This window comes from Chrysemys picta, chromosome 4, assembly GCF_011386835.1.
Source record: "Chrysemys picta bellii isolate R12L10 chromosome 4, ASM1138683v2, whole genome shotgun sequence".
Lineage (NCBI taxonomy): Eukaryota > Metazoa > Chordata > Testudines > Emydidae > Chrysemys > Chrysemys picta.
Window position 1 is genome coordinate 18,989,922 of NC_088794.1, and position 19,384 is coordinate 19,009,305.

At 44.3% G+C, this 19,384-nt stretch overlaps 1 protein-coding gene across 2 annotated transcripts in view; it reads right to left on the minus strand.

Annotated features, from left to right (window-relative positions):
- Window positions 1-19,384, minus strand: part of RHEX (regulator of hemoglobinization and erythroid cell expansion) — a 28,579-nt gene that overhangs the window by 1,941 nt on the left and 7,254 nt on the right. The window contains exons 2-8 of one of the 2 annotated variants that reach the window (XM_065591501.1): window positions 11,244-11,349; window positions 9,652-9,816; window positions 5,998-6,065; window positions 5,441-5,509; window positions 4,645-4,748; window positions 2,439-2,552; window positions 180-241 (exon numbers count right to left, since the gene is read on the minus strand). In XM_065591501.1, the coding sequence (XP_065447573.1) occupies window positions 180-241; window positions 2,439-2,552; window positions 4,645-4,747 (279 nt within the window). In that variant the 5' untranslated portion in view covers window position 4,748; window positions 5,441-5,509; window positions 5,998-6,065; window positions 9,652-9,816; window positions 11,244-11,349. The remainder of the gene's footprint in view (window positions 1-179; window positions 242-2,438; window positions 2,553-4,644; window positions 4,749-5,440; window positions 5,510-5,997; window positions 6,066-9,651; window positions 9,817-11,243; window positions 11,350-19,384) is intronic. The other variant, XM_065591503.1, reaches the window with a different exon arrangement.

Genomic DNA, 19,384 nt, shown 5'->3' on the forward strand with positions numbered 1-19,384 from the left:
TCATCATGCTGGGTGCTGCTTTGAGCTCTTGGGAAATCTAGTCTCAAGTGTCTGGACAGCAGCATCTAATAAAATGGGGCCTAGACCTGGTTCAGCGTATACCTTATGTCTACGTTAAAAGAATAAATGATATAAATAAATAAATTAAATAAAGCACGAGGTTGGTGCAATTCCATTACCTGCCTAATGGAAGGGCTGCTGTCTGAGCTCTCAGAGCTGTCTGAGGAAGTGCCACTGTCACCTTAAAAAAAAAAAAAGTGTAAACATTTGTACCTCTAATAACTATAAGTTAGAAAATGGGCACGGAGAAGAGATGAACGGGAAAGGGGGTTAGCAGTAGATAGAGGATCTCTCTCTCTCTCACATGGTGTTTGTCTATGCACATGGCACTATTTCTCAAACAATAATGCACAATTCCATTTTCTTGTCTCTTGGGGGTTCCAGTCATGAGTCCAAAATGGGGCCCAATCCTGCTATCTTAATTTCTTGGGAAAGCTCCCATTAACTTCCGGGGGGTGGGGGGGAGGGGAGGGCAGTGTTGGGCCCTTTAATTGTCAGGATGTGATTCTCATTTACATTAATGCCTCTTCACACCACCCTGGCACTATAAAGGGGCCTTAAAATGGGCATATGGCCCCTTCATATAGTTTCATAGATTCTGAGGTGAGAAGGGACTGCCTGCATAACACAGGCCATTGAACTTCCTCAAAGTCATTCCTAAACATGTATTTTAGAAAAACATCCAATCTTGATTTAGCAATGGTCAGGGATGGAGAATCCACCACGACCCCTGGTAAACTGTCTCAAGAGTTAATCTCTCTGAACGTTAAACATTCACATCTCATTTCCAGTTTGAACTTGGCTAGCTTCGGCTTCCAGCTGTTGGATCATGTTCTATCTTTCTCTGCTAGATTAAAGAGCCCATTATTAAAAATATTTGTTCTCCATGGAGATACTTATAGACTGTAATCAAACCACACCTTAAGCTTCTCTTTGTGACGCTAAATAGATTGTGCACTTGGAGTCTATCACTAGAAGGCATATTTTCCAAACCTTTAATCATTCTCATGGCTCTTCTCTGAACTCTTTCCAATTTATCAACTTTCTTTTTGAATTTTGGGCACCAGAACGGGATACAGTATCCCAGCAGTGGTCACACCAGGGCCAAATACAGCCATAAAATAACCTCTCTACTCATACTCGAGATTTCCCGGTTTACGCATCCCAGGATCACATTAGCTCTTTTGACTGCAGCATCCAAGTGGGAGTTCATGTTCCACTGACTATCTACCACAACCCGCAAATGATTTGCACAGTCATTGCTTTCCAGGATAGAGTCCCCCATCCTTAGGCTGCCAGATGGGCTGTAAAGGGGCCTTCAGGCTTGTCTACACATGGAACTATTCCTGATTAACTCCATGTGTGGGTGTCTTGTTCCTGTTTAAATTAACCGTATTGCTTAAGGAAGTCCCTGAATAACTCCATGCATAGAAAAGTCCTTAACAGAAATGAGAACCAGGCCCTTAATATATTCCAACTCTGCCGCATTATGGTTGATTTTAAATTGGCAATTTGAAATTTTGTTTTTAATACTGATTTTTTTTAATGCCCCCTCCCAATATGTGCAGTGAAACTCCACCCCCCAGCCCTGCAGCCTGACACGAGGCATTATTGTACATCAGCAACATTGATCACGGAATTCAAATGTTTAGTGTGTTACGGGCGCCCGATGATCATATTCTCTAGTATAAAAATGTAAAACATGAAGAGTGCTGGTGTCACAGGCCCTTATCCGCCTGTCTGGAGGACTGAATGGAGAAGAACTCATCTGGCAAATGGAATGGGGAGGGAGGAGGTGATGTGAATTGCTAATGCATATAGCTCACGTGTACAGGTCCTTCATTCCCCGTCCTAAAGCTAGGTTGCGTTTGCTGCTGCCCAGTTCTACTGCTAACATATAAAGAGAGGCTCATCCCTTGCAATGAATCAGGCTGATAGCGAAGTATTTTCATAGCTAGTTAAAGAAGAAATTATTGTGTAACGAATAAACTGTCCCCCCGCCTTCTCAAACACAGAAATATGAATGCAGGACCCACACCTTATGTCACTCATCATTTTCAAAAAGAGTGCAAAACGCGTGTAACACACTACCACAGCTGAGGAGTAACATGTTAGATTCCCTTAGCATGGGTGTAAGTGTCAACATGAGGTGAAATGCAGCGGTGAATCCGGCCCTGTGTTTCCAAATACCTGTCTGCAGGAACAAGTACCTGAGGTCAGCTATTCAGCCGGCTTCAACTGGCGGTGGGCCACTGAAGTCAATGAAGCTATGCCAATTCACAACAACCGAGGAGCTGGTGCAAGCACAGATTTGAAGATTGCAAGCTGCACCCACTGAGCCGAGACTTGATTATTTGGCCCCAAAGATGCAATCTTACCCCGGATGCGTGGCCTTTTCAAAGCCTCATTTGCTGCCTGGCAAGTGTTGGGTTGTTCTGGTTTCGTAGAAGGGCTGCTGCTGCTGCTCACCTGATTGCTACAGGAATGATTGTCTGAAATGGAAAGTCAGATTTGCTCATTACTTCTGCTACTGCAGGGAAAACACGACAAGGGCCATCACTTCAGGGCATGAGCTGATCACGAGGCAGGGACAATAAAAAAAATCCCTCCTGCTATGGTATAATGATGCACAAGGGGCTAGGTCGTTTGTGGTTTTCTTGTTTGTTGTCATTTCTGTGCCTCCCACTGGAGCACACAGTACAGGGCATTACAGGAGATGGTGCACTGAACTACAAGCAAAATTGGTCCCTCCTAGAAGTGCCCAGTGCTTACAAATATGAAAAAATGACAGTATTGGCTCGAGAAAGTTCCCCCCCCCACACAGACGTACACCAGCTATTCCAGTCCTGCGCTCCCCACATCCAGATCTGCCAGTGCCCCTCAATCCACATCCCAGCATCCTCTGTTATTCCACTCCTGGGACTTTCACACACGGATCCACCACAGCACTATAACCCAGTCCTAGAACATCTCATGCCAATCCTGTGAGGGCCTCTCCTGAGCAGAAGTAATCATTTATATCATACAACGTAAGAGTCAGAGTGGGCTATTTTATTTTTGAGGGGAACAAATGAGTGAGAAATTACTGAAACTACCAAATTGTGATCTCAAGCAGATTTAGACTCAGATATCTTGTGGTGAAAGGTTCATTGTGCTTCTGAACCTCCATCTATACAAATACAAGATCAGAGTAAGCAATAGGGCGGATTGGAACATGTACTATGTACAACGCTTGCATGAATATGTTTCTCATTGGAACATGTGGTTTAATCAAAATCAAATGTTGACTTTGATGAAAATTTCCCACATTCCAACAGGGAGATTTGAAACAAAAAATGTTTCAAATCAACTTGGTGAAATGCAGTGGCATTTTTTGTTTTAAAATGTCTATTCAAAAGAAAAAAAAATGGTTTTGAAACAAAAACAATCAAACATCAATCTATTGACTTGTTTTATTTTGATCCAAAGTGTCAGAATTTTCCATTTCAACATTTCTGATGCAAAACTTTTTGGAGTTTTTCATGTCGCAATTTGTGTAAAAATATTTTTGACTTTTCATTCTGACTGGGAACAGAAAATAATTTTGAAGCATTGACATTTCCCGTGAAAGGACAAATTTTCAAACAGCTGTAATTATAGACTAGTATAGACTATTTCGTGTGTAATATGTCCTGTCAGACAGCTGCCATTACAGGCCAAATTCTGCTTGTCTCACTCATGCAAGTTGTCCCGTTGACCTCAGTGGGTCTACTCGTGTGAGTAAGGCTGGCAGGATTTCAGCTTACTTAGTATGTATGTGATGACAACACAGGGCACCTCTACATAGCAGCTGGGAGGCAGAATTCTCAGCTTGGGTAGCCAGACACTCAGTAGCTCTGCTTGTGCTAGTACCCAAGGGCTTGCCTACGCTACTCAGCTTTTAGCGACAAGGCCTTGTGTCAACACAGCTTTGTCGCTAAAAGTCAGCATGTGTAAACGCTTTTTTCGGTACTTGGCCGGCACGTTTGCCGACAGAATACTTCCAGCCCCACACACACCGGGCCAGAACCTCAGCTAGTGTAAAGCAAAGTAGCTCCTTTGGCTTCAGTGCATGACTTCAATGGCACTACGACTTACACCTGCTAAGGAGCTGATCCATCTGTTTGTCAAATCGCATTGGAACTTGTTAAATGGGGGAGGGATAGCTCAGTGGTTTGAGCATCGGCCTGCTAAACCCAGGGTTGTGAGTTCAATCCTTGAGGGAGCCGCTCAGGGCAAAATCAGTATTTGGTCCTGCTAGTGAAGGCAGGGGGCTGGACTCAATGACCTTTCAAGGTCCCTTCCAGTTCTAGGAGATGGGATATCTCCGTTTATTTATTTGTTTTAAAAGGACCCCCGTTCATTCTCCTCCCCCATCTCCTGGAGTGCTTGGCATTTCATGAACCAGGACTAGCCGTCGCAATTCAGCAGTTTGTGACCCTTAACAAACCGAAGAGTTACTTTTTGTTGGCTCTTGGGCCAAATTCATCCCTTTCACTTAAATGGATTCACACCAGGGATGAATGGGGGAACATTATAAATGAAACCAATAAGAGATGAAATTACCTATTTTCCTGCTGAGCTTGATGTAAAGCACTAGTAGGAGAACAACATAGAAGATAGAGGTCACACCTGAGATGAGAACGTTTATCCACCAATAAAAACACATGCTGAGGGAGAGAAAACAATCAGGTTATGTTAGATCTTCCAAGTGCTGATGGGCTGACATGGTTTCAGATAGGACGTTGTTTTTAAGGTGATTTCCCAAAGACTTTGGGAAAGATTTTCAACAGTGACCAGTGGTTTGAGGTTGCCAAGCTTTTGGGGGTCCAATTCGAGACAAACTAAATCCGATTTTGGGTGCTCTGCACTTTCTGAAAAAAATCTGGCCCCTTTAAGGAATCTCAAGTTGAAAGACACCCAAATAAGACAGTGATGAGCATGGCATAAGAATCTATATAGAATAGGATAGAAATTGGACTCCTAAAAATGGAGACACTCTAAAATCACTAGTCACTTTTGAAAATCTTGGCCTAACTGACTATCAGACCTGGTTGCCCAGCAAGAATATATAGTTGCCCCAGTGACAGCCAAAATGAGATTTTAAAAATAAGCAGAGAGGAGTCCGATGCCCTTGGGTCTGGACACCCTTGAATTTTAATGCCTTCAAATTCTGGAGCCCATTTCTAGTTCTACAGATCGGGTTACAGGGGAGAAAATCAACTCCCCAACTCCATGGGGAAATCGATCACCAACTCCCTTTCATAGCAGATTTCTCCCTCGAATAAGCAGCACTAATGGCCCCTGCTCCATACCGCGGTTGGGCGCACCGAAAGGAAGAGCTGTTTTATGCAGCGCTTACCTGAGACTAATCCTCCCAGCAGAGAGTCTTCACAGGTACGTAAAAAGCTGAACAAGTTGCTGAGGGTTTCTAAGGAGAGAGAAAGAGACAGGGCAGGGATATCCAGGGACCTAATAGCGAAGAGGCAGCAGTGTCTTCAGGGCCAGATGAACACATAAAGGAACATGACTGGGTCCCCCAGGCTCCAATAAAACAATAATAATACTATGCACGTGTATATCGCATAACAGTGGGGAAACTCAGGAACAGGGAGGCTGAGCAATTTGCCCAGAGCAACACAAGGGCCCAGTGACTGAGCCAGGAATGGAACCCAGAATGCCTGACTCCCAGTCCCATGCTCTGACCACTAGACACAGCTCCCTCCTGTGCCCTCTGGGGCTGTCTATTGCACTCCTCTTGGCTTTCATTCCCCTGGAGCTGCCCTGAACCACAGAGGTTAAAACCATGCAATACCTCATGGAATGCCCTACGTCAGCTACCAATAAGGGGATCAATTAATGCTAGCAATGGCACTGCGCTGTACTGGGCAAACAGCAGCTTCCATAAGTCTTTCTTACCATCCACTGAACCTTATGTGGACTTGAGTGGGTGATGCTTCCCAGCCAACTGCAGTAAGGGGACAGAACTGATGGAGAAAAAATGCAACAGTCTAAGCAGAGTGATGCAACAAAGAAAAGAAACCGATGATGCACTAACATAAACGGAGTGGCAAGGAGATAAAAAAAAATATAGCAATGGAATGGACTGTGTGCTGGAAATGAGGGCAGGGCCGCCCGGGCGGGGGGGGGGGGGGGTAAGTGGGGCAATTTGCCCCAGGCCCCGCAGCGGCCCCCACGAGAATATAGTATTCTATGGTATTGCAACTTTTTTTATGGAAGGAGCCCCCCGAAATTGCTTTGCCCCAGGCCCCCTGAATCCTCTGGACGGCCCTGAATGAGGGAAGAAGTAGGGTTAGGAGGAGACATGATCATCATTAGGCCAGACCCCAGCCAGTTCCATTGACTTTAATGCCGATTTCCACCAACCAAGGTTCTGTCCCATTAGGTTTCTACAGGGGCATCAGCCTGGTAGGACTTTTCCAAAGCTGCAAAAATTAGTTGTAGGAAAATAAACAAACAAAGAGCCTTCCTCTTATTTCTAATTCATGGTCTATCTTTTATGAAGCGTTGTTCCTAGGCCTATCTAACAAATTCTCCATTCTGTGACAAACTCATTGGGTTGCCCTGGGGTAACCAAGAGGAGAATACAACTTGCTTTGGCTTGTAGGGGAGGTTTTCCATTGACTTCAGTGGGTGTTGGAGCAAGACCTGGGAGGGGAATCTAGTTGTAGCCATGATAGGAATCCAGATATGCATCGCGCCTGTTTTGCATTGTAATGTCCTCTCCTGTTGTTTGTACATGCAGTTATTTCCCATATGCTTTGCCTTACCCCAATTTACTTTATATGTAGCGCCATAATAAAAATGTTTTAGAGGGAAAAACAAAGGCCTGCAGCAACAGGTGCTTAATAAAAACTTGTCACAGTCACAGATAATACAGAACTGTAAATAATAATGTAATTCCCCTGTCCCCCAGTGTCTACCTCCATTAGGCCACTATCTCACATTCTCCCCAGGATAGCTGACACGGGAGCAGGATTAGGTTTCTATAAGGGATTCTCTACATAGTATATATTGAGAGGTTCATAAAAAGGACTTGACACCAATGAGAAAACTACTTCTTATCCAATTTTAACATTTGGCTAGATGACACATTTTCAATGCAAAGCTCTGTTGACTGCAAATTGTGGTTCTGCTGCATGACAGACTCTTACTTCAGCGGTACTTCCGATTGCAAAGAACATCAGTGGCATTCCGAAGAGTATGTTTCTCTATGGGTCCTGAAAGGTGCATAGCAGCGACAATTCTATTGACTTCAGTGGGAATAAAATTGCACTATCAGGATTCAGCATCTCTCAGTGCTTGGTCCAAATGGTGCAATTCGGGCCCTAAGTTATTCAGTAACGAATAATAATACCTAGCTCTTATATAGTGCTTTGCAGCCAAAGATCCCAAAGTAAGGCTACTGTAGCCTCAAACATGCAGACTGAGAGTTGCAAAACGAGAGTTCCATTAAGCATCCTCTACTCACATGAGTAGTCTGTACTCACATAAGCAGCCCCATTGACTTTGGTGGGTCAATTATGTGACTAAGGCCCATAATTAGCCATTGCTAATGAGAGAGAGAGGAAATATTCAGTTGCTAATTTTCAGCTGCACGATGTGATAACACACCAAGTGAGCTTTTCTCCGGATGAGGCATGAGAGAATTTGCAGAGCATTATGCAAATTTGGGTTATTTTAAAAAAAATGGCGTATTTGGCTTTCTTTGCCAGCGGTTGGGACTTCCATAGAATGCTCCTGCATTGATCCAGTGCCATGTGCCACTGTGGCATTCTTTGGGTTTGTCTATACCGTCTCCAACAGCGAGCCTCCCAGCCCGGGTCAACAGCTTCGAGCTAGGGGGGCTTCATGCCAGCGTTCCAAAAATAGCTGTGTAGACAGCACTTTGAAGATGCAGCCTGAGCCACAACTTCAACGTGCTGTTTATATAGTTATTTTTAGCATGCTAGTGTGAACCCCACTAACCTAAATCTGCCCATCCAGGCTGGGAGGCCCCAGATCAGGAAAACACTTTGTCTCCAATGAGTGCTCCCTGAAGAGGGATGCTTCACCGAATTGGGGCCTTTGGGCCAAGATGTAGCTGACTGTTTTCGATGAGTTTTACCAAAAGACGACAACACGCTCCAGAGCTCTGTGATCCCAGAGGGTGTGGGAAAGCATTAGGGTGTCTCAGCCACCTCTGCTAACCATTCCCAACACTGAAAAACAGGAACATTTTGTGGGGTCTTTCTGGTGTATATGTTACAAAGGCCTGTTCCACAAGGTTTGCTTCGGTGGAGTTTTATTGACTTTAACCTACAACTGGAAACCGTAATCATTACACTCTGCATAAACCTCACTGGCCATGTTTTAAAAGTTAAAATAGTCATTACATGAGTGGGGCAGAAACACAACTCCATGTGTGTGCGTGTGTGTGTCCACTGCCCTTCTCAAGGGGGCCCTGATCCTTGATTGGAACTTCTGAGCACTACCGCAATCCAATAATTCATCACAATTAGTACATACATTAAATAAATAATAATAATAAACCTAAAAGGTGTTTTTCATAATTTTATCCTTTTTTTTTAAATGCCCCCAAAAAGCATCTGAAAAATACAATTTAAAAAAAGATGAAGTAACAAATAAAAGCCACAAACCAGGAGTGCAGAAAGTTAGGCTCCTAAACCCATCTAAAGTCAGGCACCTAAATAAAGGAGGTTGGATTTTCAATGTGCTGAGCACCGGGAGCTCCCAATGGGATTTGTGGGCCCTCAGTACCTCTCAGAAAAAAATCACACCTCTTTTATTTAAAGCCTACTCGTGGACTTAACAGCCTAACGTTAGGTACTAAGACCCAGACCCTCAAAGGTATTTAGGTGCCTTACTCTCATTGATTTCATTGGGGGATAGGCGCCTGTTCTAAATACCTTTGAGGATCTGGCACTCATGTCCTGATTCAACAAAGCCCTCAGGCACTTTTGAAAATCCTAGTGTAAGCTAATTAGGTGCCCAAATTCCACTGCAAATTAATGGGAATCGGGCACCCACTTCCCTTATACGCCTTTGAACTTCACAGACTTAAACATGTGCTTAACTTGAAGGTAACGCTTACATCCCATTCAAACTAGTGGGACTTACGCACACGGATAAAGTTAAACATCCGCTCTGCTGCACTGGGGCCCTCAGCTTGAAACTTTTGGCCATAATATCCAAGAGAATTCAACTTTGTAACTAAGGTTTACAAGCCAGATTTAATTGGCATTGTGTGTTTTCAGTTTTGTAAGGGCACGTTCAGTTTTAGATAAATACTTTAAAATGATCGAATAACTAAAATGAAATAAATGCTTATGTATAATTACTAACAACAAACGTCTCCTATTCAGAGACAGGTTTTAGAGACTACGATGAGAGGAGCCTTAGAAACGAGATAGATAGAGGCTCCGTCTGCACTGTGGATCAGAAAATGATTTTGATCCCAGAACAGAATATCCAAGAGTCGCTCAACAAAACATTTCTCGAGAATCCCATTCAACGTCCCTCTGAATCCATCTTCAATATAATTCTACTTACCGGAAGAGTTAGGCAACTACCAGACTAGAAGTCCATTTCTTGCTTTTTTTCCACTCCCCTATAGAACTGATGCATCCCCCGAAGTATCCTTCTTAGATGGCTGTCATTCTTAAATGGTTCATTTCCTATTGCGGTGCAGGAGATGATGCTGAAGCAGATAGCAATCTGAAAAGTGAGTCGGTGTAAAGGAAATTACAAAGAAAGACACAAATCCAAAATTCACTAGCAGGCATTTTCTTTGCTTACATGGTTATAGTTAGATAGAAGAGATTATTTTCAAAGTGTATTTAAATATGTATTTTAAAGATAAAACCTAATGAGATATTGACTGCAGCTGCGCTTGCTTTGCTCATTATGTTCTTTCTGCCCCTCCCCCCCCCCTCCCCCCCAGCATATTAACACTGCAGATTTTGTGAAGCCTTTATTCTTGTTAGTAGCTCTGGCTCAAGGAAGGTGCCCCACTGAAATCAAGGATTTGCAAGGAACTTGTACTACTAATGTCCACTGAATGTAACAATCAAAGGATATGTGCCTGATCCAAAGCCCACTGGAGTCACAGGAAAGACTATATTGATGTCAATGAGCTTTGCTGTACGGCCTCAATTCAGCAGAGTGCTTAAGCAAATCCTTAGAGTGAAGCATGCATTTAAGTGCTTCGCTGAACTGGAACTTATATGTACAGCTAGACCCAAATCTTGCCCTTATTACCGGCCCCTTTGGTTTCAATGCCATGTACACTGCTCCAGGGGCTTGAAGCCAATGGAGTGGTGCAAGCAAACATGCTTGTGTTTTACATTAGAGATTCAGGCCTTGATTATGTTCATTTTCCTTCAGCACTCCTGAGCGAGGAGGACGTCCCAGCCTCGTCTAGATTAGGATTTGAAGGGGGTGATGTTAACCCATGCTAACATGGTTAGAGGTCTGGCATAGACAAGACAGTGTAGGCTTCACAATGTGCTAACCTGGCTGAGTTGAAGCATAGGCTTTCTTGAGTTTCACTGGGCCAGTGTACTGCACGTTAAAGGCAACGTGCCTTATCCACACTAGGCTTTTAAGGCACATCATTTAGAACCTGTGAATCAACCTGTTCCAACAACACCCCTTTTATCCTGGTCTAGACAAGGCCACACACACACCAAGCAAGTGACCCTAATTAACTGAGTGGGGGAGGAATCACTATTCAGACTGTTTAAAGCGTCTTGGATTGTTGTTAATATCTATTTAATTCAAAGGCTTGAATAAACAATAGGAAGAAAAGCACTTTTGTTAAGGTTCACCATCCCTGCACCTTCCAATTCAAGCTGAGAGGGCCTTGCACCATGTACATCCCATCTGAGCTTTGTCTAGACTGGGGTGCTGTTAAGAACATTGCAGTTAACTAAGAGGTGCTTACCAATGCAGTCTAAAAGCCTAGTGTAGAAAAGGCAGTGTAGATTTTAATGGGGATGATGATTCTCACCTCCCTTTGTGAAGCACTTTGAGATCTTCTGATGAAGCGTGCCACATAGGAGCTATGTATTACTAATTATTATTAACATGCATTGAGATGGTGGCGCCCCTGGGGCTGTGAAAGGCTGAAGCGGTACACATACCTAGTGCTGGCCCTGTGTCTAGGGATTCTCATTCCACATGCCAGGGTCCTCCGAGGAAAGTGCTAACAGAAACCAGAAAACACAAGATTGGACCTTCCTGGCATTTCTAGAGGAAAAGATACATTATTAAAATTAAAAAATTCTCAGGACCTTTCCTAACCCATCACAAAGAAGGAACAAACAGGCACAAACTCAGTTATGTAACATATGTTCCTTCCCCTGTGCAGATTCCCTTTAAACACTGGTCCTAGCTGCAAGAGGGGGCTCTGAGTTACATGGGGAGGAAACATGCCCTTCGGTATTTATTTTATTTATTTATTTGCTCTAATTTAGAGTTGAGACCATCCCTGCTACTGGCTCAGTTTGTCTGGCTTCCCCCCGGCGTTTCCGCTCATTTGCCTGCTCCCTGCTGGCTTTGTCTTATCAAATGATCCAATGTCTGCTCAGCCGAGGCTGCCCACTGTGGGCCTTCTTTCCAGTACTGTGTAGGTCCCCATCTTACTGGGACAGGTGGCTGGGAGGAGGTGGCAGACAAGATGGGAGATGTCAGGGAAGAGAAAAGGGGTGGAGAGCACAGGGTGGGCGAGAAGAATTTCAGAAGCAGCGTAAAAGAACAGGTTTGCCTCTGTGGAATAGATGGAAGGCAGGGGGTAGGGTCAGTGGCCGTGAATCTGCTTAATTTGAAAGTCTCCATAGGATTAAATAAACCTCACTGTGCACTTATCTGCAGCATTTTTAGATGCTGAATTCAAACCAAAATTAGGGGCTGGCAGACGATTAGCAATGGAAAGTCCCATACTCCATTTCCAGGTCAGATGCTATAATGAAGAATATTAATTATTACTACTCATATTCCAGGATCCCCTAAAGGCCCCAACTAAGATCAGGGCCCCATTGTGTTAAGTGCTGTAAATACACATACTAAGGAACAGTCCCTGCTCTGAAAAAACTTACAGTATAAATAGACAAGACAGATAGAGAGGGGGAGAAAGGAAGGATTATTTTGCAGATGGGGAACTGAGTCCCAGGGTGAAATTAAATGATTTGTCCACTGTCTCACCTGGAGTCAGTGGCAGAGCCATGGATGGGCCCCCAATCTCCTAAGTCCCAGTCTGGTGTCTTAACCACAAGACCAACCTCTCTTTCCTGTCTGAGGAGCATGGTGCAATAACCTAGCCAGCTAGCTAGATTAGGCAGATAAGGGGTTCAAATCCAACCCAGGGCTGGTAGTAGACCTGGTAGGAAAACAGGTTTTCCATCCTACAGGAATTTCTGATAGTCCAGCATTGATTTTCATCCTGAATGAGGATAGGAAAAAAATCCAAATTTCAAACATTTCACAAAATGAAAAATTCAAGCAAATTCATTCCAGAAACATTTTGATAGTTTTGAATGAACAAAACCTTCTGACTTTTACATCTAATTTTTTTGCTTTGCACAGTCGATTCAAAACAAAAACATTTTGAGTTGACATTTGGACTTGATATCAATTCAAAATGAACATTTTCATTCAGATGTTTCTGGACAGAAAATTAAAAAATAGAATCAATTGATATTTTCCCACAGAGAATTTTGATCAAAGCCACATTTTCCTAGGAAAAAATTCAGTTTAAACTTTTCAACCAGCTCTAGAGCATAGTGGACAAAAGCTATTGCTAGTTGCTGAGTGTTTAGTGGCCCATATGAAATGAGTTTTGTGACTCCCAGCCAGGTCATATCACAAAACCACTCCAGTAAATGGCTGGCTAAAAACACCAAGGATTGATGAGCCCTGAACTCGCCAGATTAGAATAGAAGACCAGTTCCCCATTGCCTATCACTATACCTGTCCTGTAGATAATGAGATGGCAGTGTCAGCTTTAAATCCACTTACATAAATTGTGTTGGTTCGTGCTTTAGTCCCTCTATTGGCCCTGTGAAGCAATCCCTTTCCCCTGGAGGTGTGAGAGGGGAATTCATGCAGCTGAAGATCAGACCACTGATTAAAAAATACTGTAACAGTGTAACGGTAACAGGAAGTGGCTGCTGATCAGACATCTCCACAGGGCTGCTGGCTTTATACATGTTGCCTAATAGAATAAACAGCCCTTGCGAGACCCTGCACCCCCTGCTTCTCCTTGTCTCACTGCCATCTTCTGAAGCTTGCAGAGAAGAGCTCAAGGCAGTTTGGTTTGGGGTTGGTGGAGTGGTAGCTGTACAGTTAAATGCAATGGACCGACATCTCTTGTTGATTTCAAGCCTATGCTGTGTGTCCAGCTTTCTTGCTCTGGGAAATAAATGACTGTTTTATGGGCGGAAATCTGCCAGCTGGATTCCTACACACAGAGATGTTCAGCAAGTGTAAATCAGTCTTTTATTTATTATTAGATGTATTCCAGTAGCTCCCAGGGGCCTCAGTCAAGATTGGAGTCCTATTATGCGCTGCAGAGCTTACAATGTGCATACACAAAACAGATGAAAGGGGAAACAGGCCCAGAGTGGGGAAGTGATCCATCCACTAGGGTGACCAGACAGCAAATGGGAAAAATCGAGACAGAGGGTGGAGTGTAATAGGAGACTATCTAAGAAAAAGACCCCAAAATTGGGACTGTCCCTATAAAATCAGGACATCTGGTCACCCTACCATCCACGCTCACACAGCAGAGTTGGGAATACAACCCACATCTGAGACATTTAAAGCCATCTCTGAGAGAGTTAGACACACAACTCAGGTGTCCAGAAGCTCAGTCCATTGATCTAATCACTGGATCACACTGCTCTCTGATGCAGCAGAAATATTTTGACTCTATCTGTGGACCTAGACCAGGCCATAGTACCTTACTCCACAAATGGTCCTACTGGCAGGTTTACTCATGTGAGTAAGTGCTACTTGTTGAAGAATCAGGGGCTCTGTGGTCACGTACGCCTTTATGAGTAGCATGCCAGCATTCATGCACCATCACTCCCAAATCTCAGCCCCTTACCCATCACAGAATCTAATAGCAGAGCCCTTCTTTCAAACTGCATCCAGTGGGCCTCCAGCCCCAAGCCAGCACTGATCCCCTCCAGCCTTGTGAAGGGCCATTAGAGGAGAGTTAGAAGCCTCAGTCCAGCTGAGGGGATACATTAAATATTCACCACCATAGCTGGCACCTTTATTGGCAGTCTCTGCAGGGAGGCTGAAAACTGGCTGGGCCCTAGAGAAAGTGTCTGCAAGGCAGGATGGAGGCATCTTGGCAGAGCCATATGGGGAAGGTTGCCCACACTGCACCTGTTCGGTGAAGAGGGAGAAGGTTTTGCTCTCCAGGGCTGCTGTTAATCTGGAACCTCTCCCCAGCAAATTCACTAAAAGGACTAGATCCTCAGCCAGTGTCAATCAATGCAGCTCCCTTGAAGTCAACAGAATCACACCAATTCTCGCCAGCTAAGGATCTGGCTTACCAGGTCTCATAATGACAAAGTGTTCACAACAGAAAATGGTACCGGACTCTGCACGTTAGCACACCTGAGAGACAACAGAAATACACTTTTATTCCAAGAAGCTAAAAATGTACAATAGATTTAATGGGTGAAAGGAAAAAATAACTATCCAAACACAGAGATTCCTATTTTTCAATACAAGAAGGAACCACAAGGTAAATTAAAGTCCCTGTAGGTTTGGCTGTGATTCCTTCTAGGCTCTCCCTTACAGTTGGCATCTTGATATGTGCCATGGCAAAGCTTGTCTGGCTAAGGCTCTGTAGATAAAGGGCCAAACCTCAGCCAGTGTAAAACAGCACTTTAAATGGTACGATGCTGATTTACACCAGCTGAGTTTTGGCCCACAGCCAACCCAGAGAAGCAGCTGGAAATAATTATTTACTCAACAGCAAAGTTAGGCGCCGCAAAGGATCAATCTGAACCTGCTACGAGTTAACAGTGATAATGCCATTGTAGTCTTTGTAATTCCTATAGAGCATTCATCACTACGATAGCTGAGTACCATAGTTTTCAGAGACCTCTGTTCCTGGTATTTATTGTATGTCATCTAAACACAATCACTAATCATACTTTGCCATCACCAGTGTGAGGATCTTAAGACACAAACATTGTCGAGCTTGGCTCCTCCGTGAGGTAGGGAAACTGAGGGACAGAGGGGGTGAAGTGTCTCACCCACAGTCACAGTGTGCACATGACTAGCTGCGAGAACAGTTTGGCTCTCCCAACTCCCACTCCTGTGGTTTTACTCCAAGATCATCATTCCCTACTAGGTGGGTATTGCTCTTGGTCAGGTGAGGGCTGCACACAATGGGTGATGTTCATGGGCATTGGAATGATTCATATATGTGGCAAAATCATCCTCTATCCTGAGTGCAGCAGGGCATATTTTCTCATGTCTGAATATGTTCCATGTGAGTTATTCCTTGGTGCCTTGATAATTAAGAATAAAAATGAAGTGTGTGTGTGTGTGTGTGTGTGTGTGTGTGTGTGTGTGTGTGTGTGTGTGTGCGTGCGTGTGTGTGTGCGTGCGTGTGTGCGCGCGCGCGGGGGGTGGGTGTTGGAGAAACAATTTAATTATTTTTCTATAGCCAGCTATTTAGAACCTTAATTGTGCATTTACAATTGGATACTTGAGTGGAACTGCACCTGTTTACACCATTAGGGGATCTGGCCAAGTGAGAGCAAGTGCACGATTAGAACAGGAGGGAGTGTTACATTGTGTGAATCTGATGCATCTGATTGATTTCTAGGCAGCTTTGGGGCAGTACCAAGACATATCACCATCAAGAGTGACATTGGACAAAGAGGGACAGCTTGGTGCTGTTGGAATGGGAAATGTCAGTGGACTGGAATGGACTATTGAGTCCTTCTTTGAGGTTCTACATATGTCACTCCTTCAGTGAGGGAAAAGGATGTAGGATGAGCACCGACGGAGTCGGGGCCTATGGTGTCTGGCACCTGCTTTGCACTCATGTAAACACCAGGAGCAAGGTCAGGGAGTCAATCCCATCCTATATTTACTGGCTAGGCCTTTCAAGTACAAAACAACAGGGGTGAATTTGGGAGCTCATGGAGGTGAGGGGATCCCATTTGTGCCAATCAGACTCAGCTTACAGTTCTGAAACTACTGACTCGTGTCCCAAAATACGGGCAGGGTCTGAAGCAGGTTCGTACCTGGTGTCGGTGTTGCACATCTAGACAAGCTGGGATGGCTCAGGAACATCTCCCCGAGAGAGGAAAAGGCCCACACACCTCAGTGCGCCCAGGCTCCAGAGACACCAACGCACTCAGCTAAAATCACTCTGTAGGTCAACAACCCCGGAGAAGCAGTGGCAGGGCTGACTCAGCCTATCTGATCAAACAGGCAGGAAGTGAGCCAGGCAGGGAGTGATCAACTGCCCTCTTTGGTACATCAGGGAAGCAAACACAGACATTCAAGCGGGAGGAGACCTGTTCGATCCCCTCTGGTCCTCTGCAGCCTTTTTCTGGAGCACTGTCAGAGCTGACAAAAAGTTTTTTCTCTCCTGCTGATAATAGCTCGTCTTAATTAATTAGCCTCTTAGAGTTGGTAGGGCAACTCCCACCTTTTCATATTCTCTGTATGTGTATATATATCTCCTCACCATATGTTCCATTCTATGCATCCGATGAAGTGGACTGTTGCCCACGAAAGCTTATGCTCAAATAAATTTGTTAGTCTCAGATGCCACAAGTACTCCTGTTCTTTTTGTGGATACAGATTAACACGGCTGCTATTCTGAGACCTGTCAGAGCTGAGGCATTGGTTGGTATCAGCTGATTTTCCAAGAAGACAAGTGTCGTGTCAGTGCTTGAACCACTGCATTTGGTGCTGGAGGTGGCAGACAGACAGCTCTGGAGGCTGGAGTCCTTTTTTTAGCCCCTAGTCTGGGACAGTGTGAGCAGCAGCAGGGAAAATTTTCCATACACACTGATTCCTATCAGCGTGGGGGTAATTAGCATCCACCTCTGGGAGCAAACACCCGGCCTTGCTCTCAGTGGCACCACATGCCAGATAAAGCATTCATGGGTTTATTTGTACTACAGTCATGGGCTTCAGCGCAGGCTAGCCACTGAGTAATGACCCAGGGACAAGGTGGGCAAGATAATATCTTTTATTGCACCAACTTCTGTTGGTAAGAGAGAGACACAAGCTATCAAGATTAAAGCTAGCTCGGGCAAGCTGCAATCATACTTTGTGATTGCAGGATAGACATACACTGTGAATAATGCCACCAGGGACAGAACTGAGCTCTTTAAAGCCCCTTTACACAGACAGAACCTTGTTAAGGGTCCTTAATGCAACAAGAATCAGGCCGAAGATGCAGGGCAACAGAGTATCAGGCCCCACAGGTTGCAAATTTCTCCTAAAATGCTTACTCCTGATGGGCAGAAATAGCATTGAAGAGACTATGGTGATGAGACCCTAAACAGAGAGGCAGATGAGCTCTTTGTCCTGTAGTAGGCTGGAGTGAAGGTATAGCCACTATTTAGCTATCAGCTGAACAATCTTTTACCACTGGAGATGTTTATCATGACATTTAATATCATGACACTGCTCCTACACCCATAAAACTCGGTGGCATTCTCTAGGTGTCCCGTCATCATGAAAGGGAATATTCTATTTTCCCTGCTTTCTCGAATGGCTGCTCAGCCCTGGTGCTCATTGCTGGCATTCCCCTGACAGCCCATGAGGTTGAGACACTGTATTACTTCATGTCTGCACCACAGCTTCTCCACAGCATAGTGCTCAGGGTCGTAGGGACACCGCAGTGTGACTGATAGTCTCACTTCTCCACTCATCTCCTGCCAGCTGACAGAAAACTGCTGGCTTTTAAATAACAAAGTTCATAATCATCCTTAGCATTTCTGTAGCCGTCCATCGCAGGGTCTCAAAGCACTTTAAAGCATTCAGTGAGTCCCACAACGTCCTGTGAGATGGGGGCAGTAGTATTATACCCATTTTACAGATGGAGAAACAGAGGCACAGAGAGGTGAAGGGCCATATCCTGATGGGTGGGTTCCTTCAGCTCCTATAGCTGCTCAGCAGCTTGTGAGGGGATGCAGCACATGGCAAGATCAGACCCTGAGTCACTTGGAAAGTGTATGGAGACTGGAAAGAACCCAGATATCCTGACTTCCGGTCTTATCCACTAACTTCGCTTTGCATCTAGTCAAGCTATATCATGATCATCATGGTAGTATCTGAACCATCCTTTGCCTGTATATAAGGAAGGAAACTACAGGTGCTCAAAGACTAGCTTTGTCTGCACTAATTACAGTTAATTGGGGCATCATGGATGTTTAATCCCTCTAATTAATAAATATTCAAAACAACTGAATTTCTGCCACCATGCTGTTCAATCCTGGTTCAAAAAATCATGTACTTCTCTGCAAATAATAATGTTAATTAATATCCTTAAATACCCAGAAAGTTACTTAATGACACCAAAGATTTGCTGGCCTGGCACTAGTGTGGGATCTGAGTTCAAGTCACAGGGCTAATAACCTGCCCCCCACCTCCCCCGTCTTTTTGGAACCCTATTCACCTCTGGTGTGATAAGAGACTAGATTGCAAGCTCTCAGGGGGCAAGGACTCTTTTTAACAAATGCTGACCCTCGAGCAGGACTCTAAGACATTTCTGTTTTAAGTCAAGGAGATAAACTTAGAGGCCTCCCCCCATTCCATATAAAACATGGGAATAACTGGGTATAAGCCCTGAAAAGCAAATATGTTCTGAGTCAACGCTCCCCTTCTGTCTAATCATTTCAACATGCAGATTTCCAGATGAAGGATGGTGTTTTCTTTATCTCCCTGTCTCTGACCCAAATTCCCCTTCATTTCAGCAGCTGGATTCAGCACGGCCACAAGGTTCCTTAAGAGGTTAAGCAAGTTGGTTACAGTGCAAACACAGATCAGTGATTCAAATGGGTTCTGTAGCCAAGTAGCGTGGTAATTATTACATGAAATATTGTTTCTTCCAAAAATGACACAAACTCCACATTACAGACATGCTCTGTAATTATTTCAAACCAGCTGTTTGGGACCAGATTCCACTCTCCAGGATATGGTGTAAATTTAGAGAAACCACTGAAGTCAGTAGAATTACTCCAGATTTGTGTAGGAGTAACTAACATCAGAATCTGGCCCTTTGAATCTAGAG